Source organism: Cricetulus griseus, chromosome 5 (assembly GCF_003668045.3).
Source record: "Cricetulus griseus strain 17A/GY chromosome 5, alternate assembly CriGri-PICRH-1.0, whole genome shotgun sequence".
Taxonomy (NCBI): domain Eukaryota; kingdom Metazoa; phylum Chordata; class Mammalia; order Rodentia; family Cricetidae; genus Cricetulus; species Cricetulus griseus.
In genome coordinates, this window is record NC_048598.1 from 5,597,305 (window position 1) to 5,615,138 (window position 17,834).

The 17,834-nt window shown below is 46.9% G+C and overlaps 1 protein-coding gene across 2 annotated transcripts in view; it reads left to right on the forward strand.

The window, feature by feature from the left end:
* The first annotated feature begins 11,988 nt into the window (after positions 1-11,988).
* Positions 11,989-17,834, forward strand: part of Kcnk2 (potassium two pore domain channel subfamily K member 2) — a 124,974-nt gene continuing 119,128 nt past the window's right edge. Inside the window, exons 1-2 of one of the 2 annotated variants that reach the window (XM_027418720.2) lie at positions 11,989-12,034; positions 14,840-15,150. In XM_027418720.2, the coding sequence (XP_027274521.1) occupies positions 11,989-12,034; positions 14,840-15,150 (357 nt within the window). Of the gene's footprint in view, positions 12,035-14,839; positions 15,151-17,834 lie in introns of those variants that run through there. The other variant, XM_035445414.1, reaches the window with a different exon arrangement.

The following is a 17,834-nucleotide window of genomic DNA, read 5'->3' on the forward strand; positions in this document are numbered from 1 at the left end:
TATCATAGTTGTTGAATTAAAAACATAATTTATGGGTGTTGGCAAGATGTCTTAGGTAAGGGTGCTTGCTGTTAAGTCTGATGACCTAGGTTGGGTCCCAGAACCCACATGTTAGGAGGAAAGAACAGGCTCCCACAATTGCCCTCCACCTCCACATGTGCACACACACACACACACACACACACACACAAGTTAAATTTTACTTTTATATTTTGTCTTTCAACTAACTGCAAACAAAGTAATTTTTAAAGACAGTCCTCCAAAATATGACTGGCTGGTATCCTGTGCAATTCATTTGAGTAACCAATGCACACTTTGGTAGGCATTTCTTTCATGGTCCCTTCCAAACCCATCTTTGTGTTTCATTATGTGCATTTCACGGAACTTAGGGCGTTCAACTTTACCATGGGGGCTGTCTGATTCTGTGTTTATTATCCCCCTCCTGAAACATGTAAGATCATTCTATGTAAAAGAAACAATGGTTACATTTTCACCAAATGTGTCAAATGTGTATGGGATATAGTCAAGGCCTTTGGTAGTGGTCTGGATGAGAAGGCTCATATATTTGAATGCTTTGTCATCAGGGAGTGGCAATACTTGAGAAAGATTGGGGTGTGTGGTCTTACTGGAGGATTCATGTCAATTGGGGTGGGCTTTGAGGTTTCAAAAGCCAAAACCAGGCCCAGTGACTTCACTTCCTGCTGCCCTGTTGATCTGGATGTGGAACTCTGAGCTGCTTCTCCAGCAGCATGTCTGCCTGCCTGCTGCCATGCTCTCTGCCATGATGACAGTGGATCAAACCTTTGAAACTGTAAGCCAGTTTTATGAGTTGTCTGTTTTATGAGTTGATGTGATCATGGTGTCTCTTCATAGCAACAGAACACTGACTCAAGACACCTTCTTCACTCCAAATATGTTCAGGTCCAGAGAGACCAGGAAAGCTAGCTGCTGTCAAGATCAGTGCTATCTGACATCCATTTTGTACATGTGCAGCATATAATGGCATATCCAAAAATGACAACCGTGACTCCAGTAAAAAAAAAAAAATCAAAAACAAAAACAGGACAGTTCATTACCAAGAACATTAGGAGTCAGTTTGGAATCTGAGCAATGCTGAGCTGGCAGCCCGTGCTGAGAAAACATCAATGGAGAATGCCAAACAAATTTCTTTTTGTCCACCCAATTTTTATTCAAAGAAAAACCACCACGAAACTTAGCATTCCACTGCTGGAAGTAAATATACAAAAACAGGAAGAAGAAGAAGAAAAAGATCACGAAATTGTATTCATAGCTACCCTTAGTGGCTAACAGATTTCTACCAATTGTTAAAAATAGTTTGGTAAATATTTGACAACTGTGTATTAGTTAAAATAAGCCTTAGTGTGGTTGTGTGGTGATAGGGACAGGAGCAATTCCTGGTAAGCCTGTGCAGGGGGAACCAACACACTCTGAGTCAGAGTGCTAGATGCATGGTGCACCTGCTGGCTTGGAGCCCACACCCTCTCCAGGGCCTTATTGCATTTATATGTTTTCACACACATTGATTCTCTTAGCAACCAGCAAACTATAGTTAGAAAATTTTACTTTTAACTAAAACCCTGCCTGTGGAAAAGATTTTTACCTGTGTCCAGAGCACAACTTTATTAGGAAGAAACAGAGACCAGTGAAAGACTCCCAGCCCCCAGAGGGAACCACTTAACAGTCCTCTTTTCTCTAGCACACGGACGAGTTTTGACTTCCTCTGGGTTATCTGATTATATCCCAATTCAAAATACTCATGTTGTTCCTAAAAGGCAGCTTCCAAGTGTTTTCTGGAGACTTCTGTGACGTAAGTGGCCTCTTCCTTTCTGTTTTTTCTTTTTATCTCAGAAGTCTCCCTTTTCTTTCTTTCTTGGACCATGGCTGCCAATGACAGTGACAGCTGTGACTAACATTTACTGAGTTCCTTCAGTGTTTCAGACACTATTGAAAGCACACCTCTCTGGGGTCACATTAACACTCTGGAGATGATATAATTTTTCACCTCCCTTTCTCAGATGAGAAAGCTAAGGCACAGGTGACAATTGTCTGGGCTGGGACTGAAATCCAGACATCTCGCCATCTTCACCCAGTAGGCTATGCTGGTTCTCATGAATCTGTAGTTATCATCCCTTGTGAGAATGAAGAACATGGGAGAAACACATAGCCTCCCCATGTCTTCAAAGAATTAAGTTGAATGTTTGTTGATGATAAACACCATCATGACGGAGTGTATCACTTGGACATTATAAGAACTGATTTTTTGTGTGTTGGGTTAGTCATGATGTTGTTATCGCTCATTCCACAAATAAAACACAGAGGCTGGGTAGATGGCTTATACTTAAAGCAGTGACTCCTCTTGTAGAGGACGCAGGTTCAATTCCTAGAACCACATAACAGCTCATAACCACCCAGAATCCCAGCTTCAGGGGGGTTCAATACCCTTTCTGGCCTCTGGACACCACATGCATGTTGTTCACAGACATATATGTAGACAGAATGCCCATACATATACATAAAATAATAAAAACATTAAAAATATCTATTAGGTGTACTTGGAAATAAAAAAAGAGCTCAGATGAGGTATAGCTCTTAGTTGTCTCCTTAGCACTTATTTGAGCAGGGGAAGGCAGACATAATGAGGAGTTCACACAGGGTAAAATATTCCATAAGCACATATCAGCATGTAATAAATATGATTGTGTTCACCAGAGATGAAGCTCATCAGTAAATTCACAGACAAGTTAATTCAAAATGTGTAGTGAGTCAGATGTCTCAAGAAATATAATTATAATCTGAAGCTTTGAAATGGATATTTCATCTCATAATGCATAAAGATGTATATGTCATAGGAACTTGGGGATCAAACTAAACCTTCCTTGTCACTGTTGGTTCTTGCTTCCATCATGGGTCTGGGATTTTGTAATATAGAAGTTGCTGGGTTGGTCGGAGTAGCTTTTCTGACACTCCATAAGCACATTTGGATAATTAGCTGTGTTAATTTGAGTATGGTATTGATGTGTCTTGTGACTCCCTCGGGGAACGAGAGAAGGTTGTAACTACCCAGAATCAACACTCTTGCCTGCTCATTACCAAATCATGTCCATTGTCCCAAAGAGGAAAACTGCGTTTGGGCCAATGAGAAGCTTTCCATTTTGAGTGGCTGCTTAGGAAAGGTCAGTGTGCCCTCAGTATCCTGAAGCCTTCATCACTTCAGATACCATTTCCCTCCAGACTGTAGAACCAATATGAGGATATTCCGGACTAACGTGCCTTTTCTCGGGGGCTCCTGAAGCAGGCCGCTGTAGGGCTGGCTACACAGCCTCATCAGAAACATCAGTGTGGTGGAAGGGCACAGGGATTCAGCAGGAACTTGGGAGACAAACTACCAAAGAGGCAGTTTCATCAGTCAAGCTTCGGCAGCTTCTAGGGGAAGGACTTGTCCTTTCTGAGAGGGAGATGAGTTCGGGGATCTGCAGAGTGAGTAAGTTGGTTCATGACCTTGAACCTGGAAGGAATGTTTAGGCACATGGTTCTGGTGACGTGCTGCTTCTGTTAATTTAGCTCAGTAGGGAGAGCTTCAAGTAGGGGAAACTGGTGCGTTAGAAGAAGGTTGGTCCCATAGACAACAACTGCTAGTGTTTGGATCTGGGAATTTAAAATTAGATTAATAGCTATTTGTATCAGTCTACACCTACCACACTCATGAAGGAAAGCCTGGCTCCCTGATCTTTGGGGATGTAGAACCTTCATTGGAGGTCTTCTGTCCATAGGGAGCATGTCTTTGCAGGGATTGCAAAGGTCATGCCTGTTTCTGCCTTCTGCCTCCCACTGTGAGGTGAACGGTGGCTTTGGTCTGCATATGTTGATACTACAGTGTACTCTCACTAGTCCAAAGTAAAAGAGCCCATCAGTAATGGATGGAAGCTTCCCTATGCTGTGAGCCAAAAGTGCACCCTACTTCTTCGTAAGTTGACTTATCTCTGGCATTTGTCACAATCAGCGAAGGCTCCTGACCTCATGGCCTAACCAGGAAGGTGACAATGGGGAAGGAGCCAATCAGAGCTAGGTGTGAGGTGACATAGAGTGGGCTGCTTGCCCTATGACAGAGCAGGGCCATATCCTATCCATGTTTACTAGGAATTTTAGGACTTATTGTTGATTTTTCCAAACATTATAGTGAGGTATTACTTATTTTTGAAGGTTTTGTGTTTTTCTTGACAATCCTTCAATTTTAAACTAGAGAAGGGAAAGCCTTCCCAGTACCAGCCCCATGTGACAGCAATCAAAATGAGACACTTCAACCCAGACTATAACTCAGTGAACAAATCACATTTTATTGTCATTGTCCCTCGCAGGGCATCTGAGGCTGTGCTGGCATAGAAGCCGTGGCCTGGTGGCTTCACTACCATGTTTAACCTGTGGACACTTTTTTGTTGTTGTTGTCGGTAATTGTTCATCTGATTTTACTCTGTTTCCAAATTAGAAAAAATTTCTTGTAAAAAAAATTGAAAATCTGGCTTCTCAGACACTGGGTCAGTTTCCCTTCTGGCAGCAAGCAACTGAAGCTGACTGGACTATTTGCTCCGTTTCTGATAGACGCTTTATTTGCAAATGGCACCTCTGTGATGCTGTAGGCTTTGAGATTCAGGCCCTGGTTGATGGCTGAGCTCTTAGTCACACTACTTCTGGGATTTGAGTCATGGAATAAGCATCGACTTTTGGATTTTTGTACTTACTACATGTTGGCTATTATGCAGAGGAACAAGATGCCAAGGTCTCTTTGAATTTATTGGAGTCTTTCAGGCACTATTACAGGCTGAATTGTATTTCCCCAAAATCAATTTTTTTGGGGGGGTGGAATAAATAAAATCTTAGTGACAGCACCTTTGCAGCACTAATTAAGGTGAGATCCTTAGAGTGGCCTGGACAATGCCACTCAAAGGGTACGCATGCTGTGAAGGAAGATAAGGACACAGTGCCCAGGTCACAGGAGTGCTGTCTTGAGGCCAAGAAACACCGTGGATTTCCAGCCGACTGCAGGAGCTGACTTTCAACAGAATTGGCCCCGGGAGTTTGTGAGGGAGCACAGCCCTGGGACACGTTGATTTCTGACCTCTGGCCTGCAGAGCGCAGGCCACACATTTTCTCTTGTTTTTAGCCACCCACGTATTTTCTCCATTAGCAACAAAAGCCAGTGTGAATAAATATTTAATAACAGTGAATCTGTATGGACAGTTGTGCAGGCTCTGCTGTAAGAGCATGTGTTGGGGGCAGTGGGCTGAACATGCTTGGGAAGTAGTGGCCTTTGGGAAGAGGGCTGTTTTAGCTGAGGTCTGATGGGTGAGTTGTATTCTGGTGAGAAATGGGGCAGCCCGGGCCAGGCTGGAAGAACTGGCATGCATGAGGGCTCTCAGGAAAGAAGTGATAAAAATGCATTCAAAAACTGGAATCCAGCTTGTGGCTGAACAACAGAGAGGAGCTGAAGCTCTTGGTGAAAGGCCTCTGCAGCTCACAGTGCGCTCACAGTGCTCTCACTGCCTCTGGCTGTTCAGGGGAAGGTAGTTGACTTTTCTAATACTTGCCTCCTATGGTCCCTCTGAGGATCAAATTACAAATGAAGGCTCTCCAATACACCTTTGGTAGAGGTTCCTCTCCTCTTCCCATCTCCCTCCTCACCCACTCTCTTCTTTCCTCTCCCTTCTCCTTCCTGTCCCCTCTTCCCCTTTCTCTGCCTCCTTTTTCATTTTGATAAAGAAGGACACACCTTTCACACCATGGACAGAATGCTGAAGGCACCGAGAGAGAAGAGGGAGCGTAGGGTTTCACCACCACCACATTTCACGTTCAAAAGGTCTGTGCTGTTGCAGTGTGGAGAGGAGGCCATTGGTGAAAGGCCCTGAGGAGAAGTGACTAAGGGTACAGGGATAGACCCTGCAGGCAATCAAAGTGCCTGGGCTATATTTTAGGAAACATAGAAAATATTTTAGGAAACCTAGAAAACCCTGGAGCACTTTACCAAATTTTGAATCTAATAGAAAGTAATTGTCTGTATTTTAGGATTTTCTTCTAGAGGAAATACAGCCTGGGGTAATACATGGAGAGGTAATGTTACATCTTCTACCTGTCTAGCTTATGGCCTTGGGCAGGTTTCACATGTGCTCATTCAGTCACAGACACAAAAATTCATAAGGCGAAGGAAGACCATGTGTGGGGATATCAGGAGCTTTGCTTTCTGAAATCAGTAGAAGGTGTCTTCGGGGAGTCCCTCTTCACATTGTCTGTTTTCCCGTGACAACCTCAGAGGGGATGTTGTGCTGACTTCCTCTTCCCAGACCATAGTCAGCACTAACAGAAACAGTCATGCCCAGCAAAGGCAAACTGCTGCCCCGGCAGAGGTTCTTGGTAACAAGTATGGGTTTTACATGAAGCACTGCCTGTGTGAAACAGTCATAGGGGCATGAGAGCCACCAGGGAAAAGGCACAGAAGTGTTGTGTTTTGAATGGGAGAAGTCCCCCATAGGCTTGGGGATCTGGTCCCCAGTTGGTGGCACTGTTTGGAGAGGTATTGGTGTGGCTTTGCTGGGGGAAGCATGTCACTGCGGTGGGCTTTGAGGGCTTAGACTCTATGCTACCTTTAGTTCACTCTCTCTCGACTCCCAGCTGTGGTTGAGGGTGGCAGCTCTCGGTTTCCTGCTTCAGCTGCCATGACTGCCACTTGCTACTGTGTTTCCCTGCCTCACTGGACTCTAGCCATCTGGAACATTAAAGAAACTCTTCCTTCTCAAAGTTACATCTGCTCACGGTGTTTCATCACAGCAACAGAAAGGAGACTGAGACAGAAGTGCTGTGTTGAAAATGGAAAACCCAAGTCTTCTCAGGTCACACTCTGAAGCTGAGATGTGATGGGGACATGTGTGGCTGTCTACCTTCATCTGCCAACCATTGCCCCGCTGTTGGATCATACTTCTCAACACTGCTGAAAACTGCCCCAGTGCTCATGCAGACTAGACCTGGATGCCATCTCTTGTCTAATGGTTCCCCAAGTCCTTGACCTATAATAGCATTTGTGTCTCCTGGGGACTTGTTATGGGTGCCAGTTCTCGAATCTCACCAAAGACAAAAAGGTCAGAACTCCAGGTGTGGGAGAAGCCTGTGGATTCTAGCAGCCCTGTCAGGTGACTCTAATCAAGTTGAAGATACCCCATCCTACGCATTGCTTACATGAAGGATTGTCTTCTTCAAGTTGTCATCCAGCTCAGGTCTAGCTGACATTTGATGCATGTCTCTTGGGGGCCTCATCTATTCTTTCCACTGCAGAACAAATCCCCGCACCTGCCCCAGCTCTCCAGAGCTCCCCATGTTCTCCCAGCTGTCTCCCACCACAGGCCTTTGGCAAGCTCTTCTGTTGGGGAAGATCTTTCCTTACAGTTGTTACTTCCTCATACATATGCTCACTTTCTCAGAGTCTGAGCTTTCAACGTAAAATACTGCCATAGTGCCTGTAACTTTCTCAGTGATGTGTACTGAAATGTGACCGGTGTGTTCACTTATACCTACCCTCTTCTGACCAAATCATTCTGAAGGCAGTGTGCTTGCTGTGTCTACAGAACTGCTCAGGGTGTCGCAGACGTGCAGCGAATCTTCGACCAGTATGCTATATTCCTCCTCATTTCTGTAGAATGGCGCTTTCTAGAAGATACGTGACAAAATACATCAAGGAGTTGGAATTTGTTGGTGATCTAACTTCATCAGTAGCTCCCTTTTTCATGCATTTAAGCTAATGGGTAAATTACCATACCAAACATGTAAACGATGCCAGTGTTTGGATCTAGAAGGTCTCTCGAAGGCTGTGCAATGGCAGGCTAAGACCTCAGTGTGGCAGTGTCAGGTGGTACTGTGACCCTGTGGGTAGTGGGGCCTGGAGGGAGGTCTTTAGGTCATTGGAAGCCTGGCTCAAAAGAGGACTGTGAGATTCAGGCCGCCCAGGCTTCTCTTTGGCTTCTTTGTTTATGTAAGTGATGTGGCGATGGCATCTCTGTCTTCTTGATACACACTGCCCAGGTTAGAGTCCCATAAAATGGACCATGTGATTATACTGGAACCTTCAGAATTATAGACCAGCACCAGCCTTTCCTCTCCAGGTTTGTCACCTCAAGTATTCCATTATAGTGGTGTAAAGACAGCAATGTGAATGCTGTCTCACCCTGGCTCTTCCATCCATCTCCTGGGAGTGCAGTGAACACCCCCTGTTTTGTAGATCAGGAAACTGACCTTCAGAAAGACGATCCTATTCTCAGTTCAGAAGCAACAGAGGTCCGATGCTTGCAGAATCCTTTTGATGTGCTCAAAAATAAAATAAAGAAGAAGAATCATGCTCATTTCTTATTTTTTTTCCCTCACAAGGGCATTTTGAGAAGGCCAGGATAAAATAAAAAGGCAAAATTAACATGAGAATGAAGTTCTGAGTTCAGGCTGCAAGCTGGATTGCTGTATGTATTCTACAGGACCAGAAGGAGGCTTTGTGGGAGCTCAGCCTTGGCACTGTGTATTTGGGGTTTTGTTGTGCATTAGAAAAAAGTGAGACACTAAAGCCCTGCAACTTGAGGAAAGCGGTTCTCTGCCCTTCTGTTACACTTCTGACGACGGGTCGAGGTTAATAGGACACTGTTAATAGGACAACCCAACCTGTTTCCTGTTTCTCTGGTTTCAGTGGCACACAATCTGGTCTTCCTTGTATTTCAAACACTCTTATGCATGTCCTTTAAAGTCACTTAAAGGGCCAGGGGTGCTGAAGCAGGGACTGTGGGGCTGCTGTGGAAGCCAGGCTAGAGTCATCCAGGGCCTTAGGCGATTTCATGGCTCCTTCAAACTGTTTGTGGAGATCAACTTTTAGCATGTTGGGTTAAATCTCAATGGTATGGTTTTTCCTTTTTGATTTTCTTTCTTGTTTCTAGAGATTTGTCTTTGTTTTATGTGTGTGAGGGTTTGCTTGCATGGATTTATGTGCACTGGGTTTGTGCAGTGCCCTTGGAGGTCAAAAGAGGGTGTTGGGAATCCTGGAACTGGAGTTACAGATGGCTGTGAGCACCTGAACGTGGGTCCTCTCCTAAAACAGCAAATGCTCTTAACGGTTGAGCCAGCTCCCCCCCCCCCCACCGTTAACCAAAGCACCCTGCACATGTAGGATGCCAATGAGCTGACAGAGAATAGCAACCCATTGGGATTGGCGGTGATCCGTAAAGCCTGCAGATGTGGGAGAATGGAGCCATGTGTACACAGGGTGTCGATGTTCAGATGTAGTGAGCATTCATACGTGTGACAGAGACCAGTCTTCTGGCGAGGAGGCATGGACAGATCCACAGAGGGAAGAGGCTCCCCAAGGTTTGGGACAGATTAGGGAAAGCAAAGAAAGGAAGGGAGCAGGGAGAAATGGAGGGAAAGGAGAGCCTGGAGTCATTTTTCCCAGGCAGCAAAATGACTGTGTGGGGATAAATGATTTCAAGTTGGAGAGTTTGCCCCATCCGCTGTATAAGTTGAGTATCCTTGCTCTGGAGGCTGGGAGGGAGACCAGGACCATCTGTGTTTATCAACAGTTGTGAACTCAGCACCCCTCACTAGTCCTGTGTGTTGGGGGACATAGCCCTCAGCCCTCCCAGGAAAAAAGAAAGGATTAGCCACCAGACTGGGGCTCTCTGGAAACCTCACCTAGCATGGATTTCTTACTGAATGCTGATTTGGAGTCTAAGGGACGCGGTGAAGACATTTTATCCTTGGAGTTAGCTCAGGATTACGCTAGACGTGTAGGTGGGTGTCACCCACTCAGAAATGAAAGAGACTTCCTGGAGTAGATGAAGTTGTGCTTCAAGCTTCCAGTGTGCTGTAGCTGCTCTGGGAATCTAGAGGGATTTTTGGGGTTCAGGAATTGTGTGAACCAGGCCCCTAAAATGAATCCCCTCTGCAAGCCCTTTTGCACACAGGGGTATTCTTTCTATGTTCAGAACTCTACTGATGTTCCTTTACTCCTATAAGGTGGGAGGAGGTGTGTGTTGGGAGAAACTGAGAGAAGGCCACGGGGCAGAGAGAGGCCTGAGGTAGAGACAATGGCATGAACTATGACCCAGAAGGAGGGTCCAAGTTGGCTCGTGAGATCTGACTCATCTTTTCTTTTCTTTTCTTTTCTTTTTTTTTTTGTTTAATGACTTCTGTTACTTTTGAGATTAGAAGTCGAGAAAAAGGTGCTTAAATTGAAGCAAGATGGACACTTTATTACAGTTGAGGAAACAGGTGCTGGGATTATTCTGGAATAAAGAAAATTGATGTTGCAGAGAGTCTTGTAAATGATTTATGAGGTTCATGTTACAGCCGGGACTGTGTCGTCTAGTCCATGACTTCCTTTGTGTACCTGGGAAAACACTGGCTTCGCAAAGCACAGTGATGAGGGCGGAAGGTGGTGGGCAGGTGGGAATTCCCATGGCAAAGTAGAGTGCCTTTTGGAAGGGCAGTGAAATTCTCCACATAGAGTAGAAGCAGCATCCAGTATCCTTCCCGTCCTTGGCCAGTTTTGTTCCAAATCAATCCTTGTCGCCAAGAGTTCAGTAAGCAACTCAGGCTCTGTGCTCCAAGAGTCTGGGCAGAATTGCTGTCTACCAATCTGGGGTTCCCAGGGGTGTTGGGGAGGGGGCAGCGAACAAGTTCAGCCTGAGGACAACTGTCTTCTCGTCCTGCAGCATCTGCCCATACCCATAGCATTCAGCATCCTTGGGGGGGGGGGGCGGCAGCCGGGTTGCCCTAGAGAAAGCAATCGGTTTTCCTCCATTCCCCCTCGACTCTGGTGTCTTGAGTCACCTTTATGATTCAGGAACCCCGGGCCCAAATCAAGTAGCCCTGAGAGCTCAATGACTATTCCCTCCCCAGTGTAGCCTGGAAGACCACGCATCCTCATGCGGTCCCCACTCTGAGAGGCACAGGGCACCAGTGCCACCTTGGTTGTAGGGGCGCTAGTGAGGAAGATACTCACCTGTAGGGATCTGGGGTCTCTCGCGACATCCGGACTCAAGAAGGCATGGCTTGGAGCTCCTTGGAAGACGCATGCATGACAGCTAGAGCAGAAGGTGGCAGTGGGACTCTGGGTGATGGGTGCAGGTGAGGCTCATGTTGATCCCGGGCGGGAGGCGGGCCGAGGGCGCCATGGGGAGGACGCATTGGCAGCTGGGGCGACGCATAGGGTTGGGGGGGGGGTTGCGGGGAGGCGAGCCCGGGCGGGGACACCGCAGGGGCAGGAGGAGGGAGTTCGGAAAGGAGGGAAGAACGGCGAGGCGAGGGGAGAGTGGAGCTGCGGGGCCGGGCGGGCCACCCCGGGCCACACCCCCCCTTGCGGGCGCCCGGCGGGGCTCGGGCCAGGCGGGGCGCCGCACAAAGACATGCGGAGAGGGGCTGAGCGGGGCCGCGGCACAAAGACACCCGGGCGCTCGGCCGCGCGGGCTGCAGAGATCAACCCCGCGCCGAGCCCCAGGGCAGCGCCGAGCCACCGGCCGAGCGCACCCAGGGCCCGCGCGGGACCCAAGGCGGCCGCGCAGTCCCGGTGACCCAACGCGCGCGGAGGCGGCAGCGTCCGAGCCCAACTTGGCCTCGGCCTCGCCCTCTGCCCAGCCTGCCGCCGCTGGTGTCCCCTCCTTCCCGCGATTTCGTTTCTTCTCACGCTCCCCCACACACACCCCTGCCGCCTTCAGCACCGTTCTCCCCACCTTGTAAAACAAAGCCGGGGAAAATGCCTGCCCGTGCAGCTCGGAGCGCGCAGCCCATCTTGGAATAAGGAGTGAGTACAATGGCGTGTTGGTAAAAAAAAAAAAAAGAAAGAAAGAAAGAAAAGAAAAGAAAAGAAAGAAAAAGCAGAGAGAAAGAAAAGAAAAATAAAAGCATCAAGTCTGTGTTAAAAAAAAAAAAAACATTTTGAATGCTGCATGCCTCATGCTTGCCAGCGCCTCGCGGGAGAGACCCGGCTATACGGCAGGAGGTGAGACCCCTGGGCACCCACCCCGGCAGCGCGCTCTCCGGGGAGGGCGGCGCAGGTCCCACGGTTCCTCATTTTCCTTTCCATTTCGTGGGTTGGATGAGATCCCGGCTTGGAGACCCAACCCCAGCCCGGATCCTCTCCTGACCCCTGTCTTCAGCTCTTCCGCGGGTGCCTGGGGTGTTTGCATTTGCCTCCCTAGGGTGTGGGTTTGGCGCATCTTGAGGCAATTTCTAGAGAGGAGGGTCAGCCCTGGAGAAGAGTAGCCCGCAGGCAGGTTGCACGGTGGCCTTCATCGCACTTGTTGCCCATGCGTGGAGGACACGTAATGGTGCTGGGGAAATAAAATAAAAAGCTCGCTTCTGCAGCCGTTCCGGGGCCATTGGAGGCCAGCGCAAGTGGCATATGGGTGAGGACTAAAGAGACCAGGAGTGCGAAGAGGAGAAGGCTGGGGGAGGGGGGAGGTAGTGATGGTGTTGACGGTGTCTGCACAGCCAGCTTCTTGTCCTCCCTGCTATCACCAAACGGTGGAGGCTGGGAGTCCAGAGTGCCTACATCAGATCCAAAAGGCTGCTTTTTGCTTTTTGTTTCTTTTAAGTATTTATTTTGTATTCCATCAGCTTCTGTCCTATTCAGTCTGCCAACTGTGCATTATATGTTTCTGCTAATTAAATATAAGGTCACAGCTTAAAAGAATTTAACTCCTTCAGGAAATTTATCAGCCTAACACACACACACACACACACACACACACACACACACACAGAGAGAGAGAGAGAGAGAGAGAGAGAGAGAGAGAGAGAGAGAGAGAGAAGAGAGGAGAATAAAATACCGTATCTGCCCCCCCCCAGTGAATCATGATAATATCTTGGTGGGATTTCAGACTGGAGCTGGGTAAACAGTGGTCGTTTGTAATTCTGAGGATGAGAAAGCAGCCCTAGAATGAAATTCAGTACCCTGGGGTGGGGGTGGGGACAAGACTTTATGATTAAAGAGGCGATATGGGACTCCTCTGTTGTGTTTTAGATTTTAGATTGTTTTATTTTTCAGTCACATTCTGAGGGGCAGGCAGGGGATGGAGAGCACTGAAGCGGCTACAGGTGATAGCAGTCTTTAACTGTACCAAGCACACTTCTATTAGATTGAAAAAAGAAAAAGATTCCAAACAGCTGAAATGCTTATTCTGAGTGGCATTGCCCTTGCCAGTATAGTAAAGGGGCTTCTAGTTGGTGACTTTACTCAGAACAGGTGTGTGTGGGGGGGACGCTGAACCTCCCTAGCTTAGGAAGTTGAGCCTGTGGAGTGTCCATGGAGATAGATCAGCTGCTGGTGATAGGGTCCAGGATGGGAGCTATGTCCTCATGTCTGCTCCCATTTCATCCCCTCAAAGTGAGGACTTGGCTGCTTGAGGAGAACCTGCCAGCTGCCTTCATTTTGCAGCTCCCCTTCCTCTAGCGCATCAGATAGCTTTGTTTGGCAAGTGTCTTTTTGATGGGCAACTGGAGATGTACTTTAGGAACTCACACTGTGATAGTCCGCATTTACACACAGTGTTAGGCAGGAGGCGGGATGGGTAGCTGCCTGTAAATTGATGCTCTTCACCAATGTCTTATCCTTGAGTAATTTTGGAGGCTATAGGGTGCAATCCTATGAGGGTTTGTTATAGGTATATTGAAAAGTACATTTTAGATTATGTTAGCATTTTTATGAAAGTAATATTGAATGTATGGCAGTAATCTGGCTTGATTTTTTTAAAATAAGTGATGAGTTTTAAACTTATGATTGGTGTTGGTGTTTAAGACTCCATTTTTTTTGACCATTCTGTTAACCCATATTAGTTTGCTCTTGCCTCTCCAATCAAATCTTCTGTGATGAGTGACTTATCTCTCCCCCCCCCCCCGACACAAGTGGCCATCGAATAGCTTTTGTATTTTCTAAAATGAAACCCATTAATGATGATTTTGAAGAGCTGGGATAAATAATAGATGGACTTGGAGTCACCTCACAGTATCTGGGAGCGCTAATGGAGCAATTAGCCTTGTGCAGAGCCTGGCCGGCCTAAGGGTCTAAGGTGGAAGCCAAGGTGCTGGGATTCTTCTTTCTTTTGCTGGAGAATAGAGGGACTTTGTCCTGTTTGGGCTGTTGTGGCTCAAGAATTAGCCATAACTTTTGTGTTTTGAACATGTGAGTGATGCCAGAACCCTGTGTCATAGTGCGCTCCCTTTGGAAAATGGGTTCCAGGTATGGCCGTGCTCACCGGTATGTCCTGGCCAGGAAAAAAAAAAAAATTCCTGAACCCCACCTATCACCAGCCCTTCCTGTAAGAATTTTGAAAACCAAAATAGCGAGCATTCTTTTTTCTGAGTGCTTACAGTATAAAGGTCTGATGTACAGGAATAAGCCATGAGCCTTCCTCGTGAGCAGACCTTGTTTAGAACCATGAGCCCTTGGGAGCTCAGGACATCTTCACTGACACATACATAATCATGGGCAGAGTCAAATCTAGAAATTAATGAGGAACCCCCTCGGGCATTCTTTTATTTGTTGAGTTTTTGACTACTTGGTCTGACCCCTGTTTTTTTCCTGTTCACCTGGCCCTCCAATGGCATCAGAGTGCAGAAGCCCCGGCCCCTCCCCTGAGCCTACATGTGGTTCTGGAAGTGATTAGAGAAGGCTGCTGGGTGAGGTTCCTCAGCTGCCACTAGCAGAGTGCCTGAGTTCGGCCAGCCCTGGCTGACCCCTAGAGAAGCAGCTAGCCTCTTGCTTCCAGACTCCTCTAGCCTAACCCGAATTCTCTGTTGTTGTCAGTGGCGGCCCCTGACTTGCTGGATCCCAAGTCTGCCGCTCAGAACTCCAAACCGAGGCTATCCTTCTCCGCAAAACCCACCGTGCTTGCTTCCCGGGTGGAGAGTGACACGGCCATTAATGTTATGAAATGGAAGACGGTCTCCACGATTTTCCTGGTGGTCGTCCTCTACCTGATCATTGGAGCCACTGTGTTCAAGGCATTGGAGCAGCCTCAGGAGATTTCTCAGAGGACCACCATCGTGATCCAGAAACAGACCTTCATAGCCCAGCACGCCTGCGTCAACTCCACCGAGCTGGACGAGCTCATCCAGGTAATGACCCCAGATGAGCGGGGCTCCATTTCTCCCTAAGGGGAGGAAAAGACTAGGGCACCAGGGTGGACCTCATGGTCCCCGAGAGCATGGTGGTCCTTCCTGGTGCTGTCATCGTTCTCTGCACTGCCTCTCTTCTGCCATCTTGTATCTCTGGTCCTCTTCCTCACTACCCTCTTAGACTTCTTCCTTCTTGGTTTTCTTTTCCCTCTCTTAGAACTGACAGGGACTTACTCAGTCGCAGGCCTCATGACTGGGGAGCCATTGCCCACAGAGAAGTATTTTGGTTTGAGAAAACAGTAGAGCCTTTAACTTGGGCCATGGCCATCACCACTTAGGGAGACTGGCTTGTGGAGTGATGCTCTTGAGATGGACCTTCTGCATTGTGAGCAAATTGTCGTCAGCCAGTTCGTTAATCTCCACAGGGTATAGCTGCGTTAAACAGTCATTTCTTGTCTGGATCCCAACTGAGATCAGCTTACCATTACACGGAAAAATGAAGTCTTTGAAGAAAAAGCAACAGCAGTTTTAACTTGAAACAGCAGAGCACCATCGCTATGGTGAAGCCTGTTTTAAGTATTAACCCCCACCCCACCCCAACCCCACCCCAATGATTATGTCTGATTTAGGTTTCTTAGACATGGCCACATTTGGGTTGTAGTTTTCTTTGGCACAAAACAAGTCTTCGGTGACAAAAAAAAAAAAAAAAAAAAAAAAAAAAAAAGCCTTCAAATTCTCCTGCAAGGGGATTTGCTGGTTGTTGAAAACATTCTCACCATGTACACATTTATTTTCCTAGACAGCTTTCTTTTTCTTGCTTGCTTTAATTCAAATTGGACTGAAAGTGATCTGTGAGTCATCGTTTGAGTGTGTTTTTCCTCATTTTGTGTCTGGGTTTTTATATCATTTGAATGAGCTGGGATAATAGATTTAGAGATTTATTATGGGATTTAATCCCATGTTTTTGTAGGACCTTTGCCCTAGTTTCATCTCATGATGACTACCCATTATTCCCAGCCTGCATTGGAGACATAGCCTTATTCACACATGACTGTCAAGGCTGGAGTCCTCGCTCCTGAACTCCATTGGGGTTCTGAAACCATAGGGCATTTCTGTCTCTTGCATTTAATTTTCATTTTGTTCATTTTTGTTTCAGTTTTCAACTGACACAGTCTTAAACTTTAAAACATTCTTTACATGCTCACACGCCGAGTTACGCTGTTACTTTGAGATGATGGTAGATATCGCTGGCATGTTCTACATGGGCAGATGTCAAACATCCAGCTAATTAATTCTTTGTCTCAGCTACCCCTCTGCCCAGCTTATGCAAAATCATTTTCATTTCATTCATTCCTGGTACCACCTAAGCCCACCCATGAGACGCTGCAGGTCTTCAAAGCTTCCTCACTTACTTTGCTTTTAGAAGCTCAGCCCCTGCTGATGTCAGTGGAGGCTGATGGGAGAGTGGCATTCAAAGCCTCAGCTCTGGGCTCAGATAGGGGTATGTGTGGGCACTTTACCAAATCAGCTTCATGAATAAACAACTTTCCCCTTTAAGCCCCAAATGATCTCTCTGGGATGTTGAGAGAGTTCCCATCCAGTAGGTGTGATGAGACTCATGGGTCACCCACCCGCAGTAGCGAGGGCCAGGGGAAGTAGCAGGCTATTCCCCATCCTCCTCTTTTTATTGGACTATAGCTGGCTGTTAGCTCAGGTAGCCACACCCTCACAGCTGGTGCCTAGTGTGACTGGTCTTGGACAGACAAAGGAAAAGAGTATGCAGGTTGCTGGAGGAACCAAGTGTGAATTGGAGAATGATCTCACTGTCCGAGTCTACCCAGAACTCTCAAAATAACATGAAGGTCATGGCAGATGGGGCGGTCTAGTGGTGAAAAGAATTTTTTTTTTACACATTATTTTTTTTTCTTGGAATAGACAGAGCTCCAAATTTGACCTGCTTTTCCCATTTCTGTTCTGCATGCTCCATCCATTTTAGCGTTATGACTAAGCACAGCTGATGAGTGTCATTGCCCTTTAAACAGTTTTATGTTCCATCATTTTCAGTGTAGAAGTTACCCGTTACTTGTTATCCTGTCTTATCTTTATAACTCAATCATTTCAGTACATGCCCCCTCTGAATATGCATATTTTTGATACAAAAATATAATGTTCAGACTTCAAACAGATAAAGGCAAATAAGCCATGGTCATTTATGAGAATAGCATCCCATCCCTATAGTTCCGGTGCCTGGTGTCCCTATTCTTATTTTCTATTACTTTATCACTTAAAGCTCTGTGAGTGGGTCTACTGGACAGTAACATCAGCATTACGGATTGGGAAATTAGACAGAGCAAGTCCAGGTGATTTTTCCCAGCAACATCAACAGGAGTCCGGTCTGCAGAGTCTGGCATCAGTCCTAGGAGGCTCTGCTGTCCAGGCAGCTTTGTCTTCCTGTAGTGTGGTTGGCGGAAAGAGTTGGACGTGGGTAGCAGTAGTTCATCCTGCTGTTGGCGAGAAGGGCGCAGTTAGACAGTAGGACGGTGTCTGATACAATGAAACTGTCCTGGCCCTCAGATTATTACCAGTCCCCTGACTCCATGCTGTGTTTATCAGGGCGGGGTGGGGGGGTGGAGGAACAGCAAGGCTTCTGTGCTTAACACGTGTGTATTCGTTCGATTCCTGTG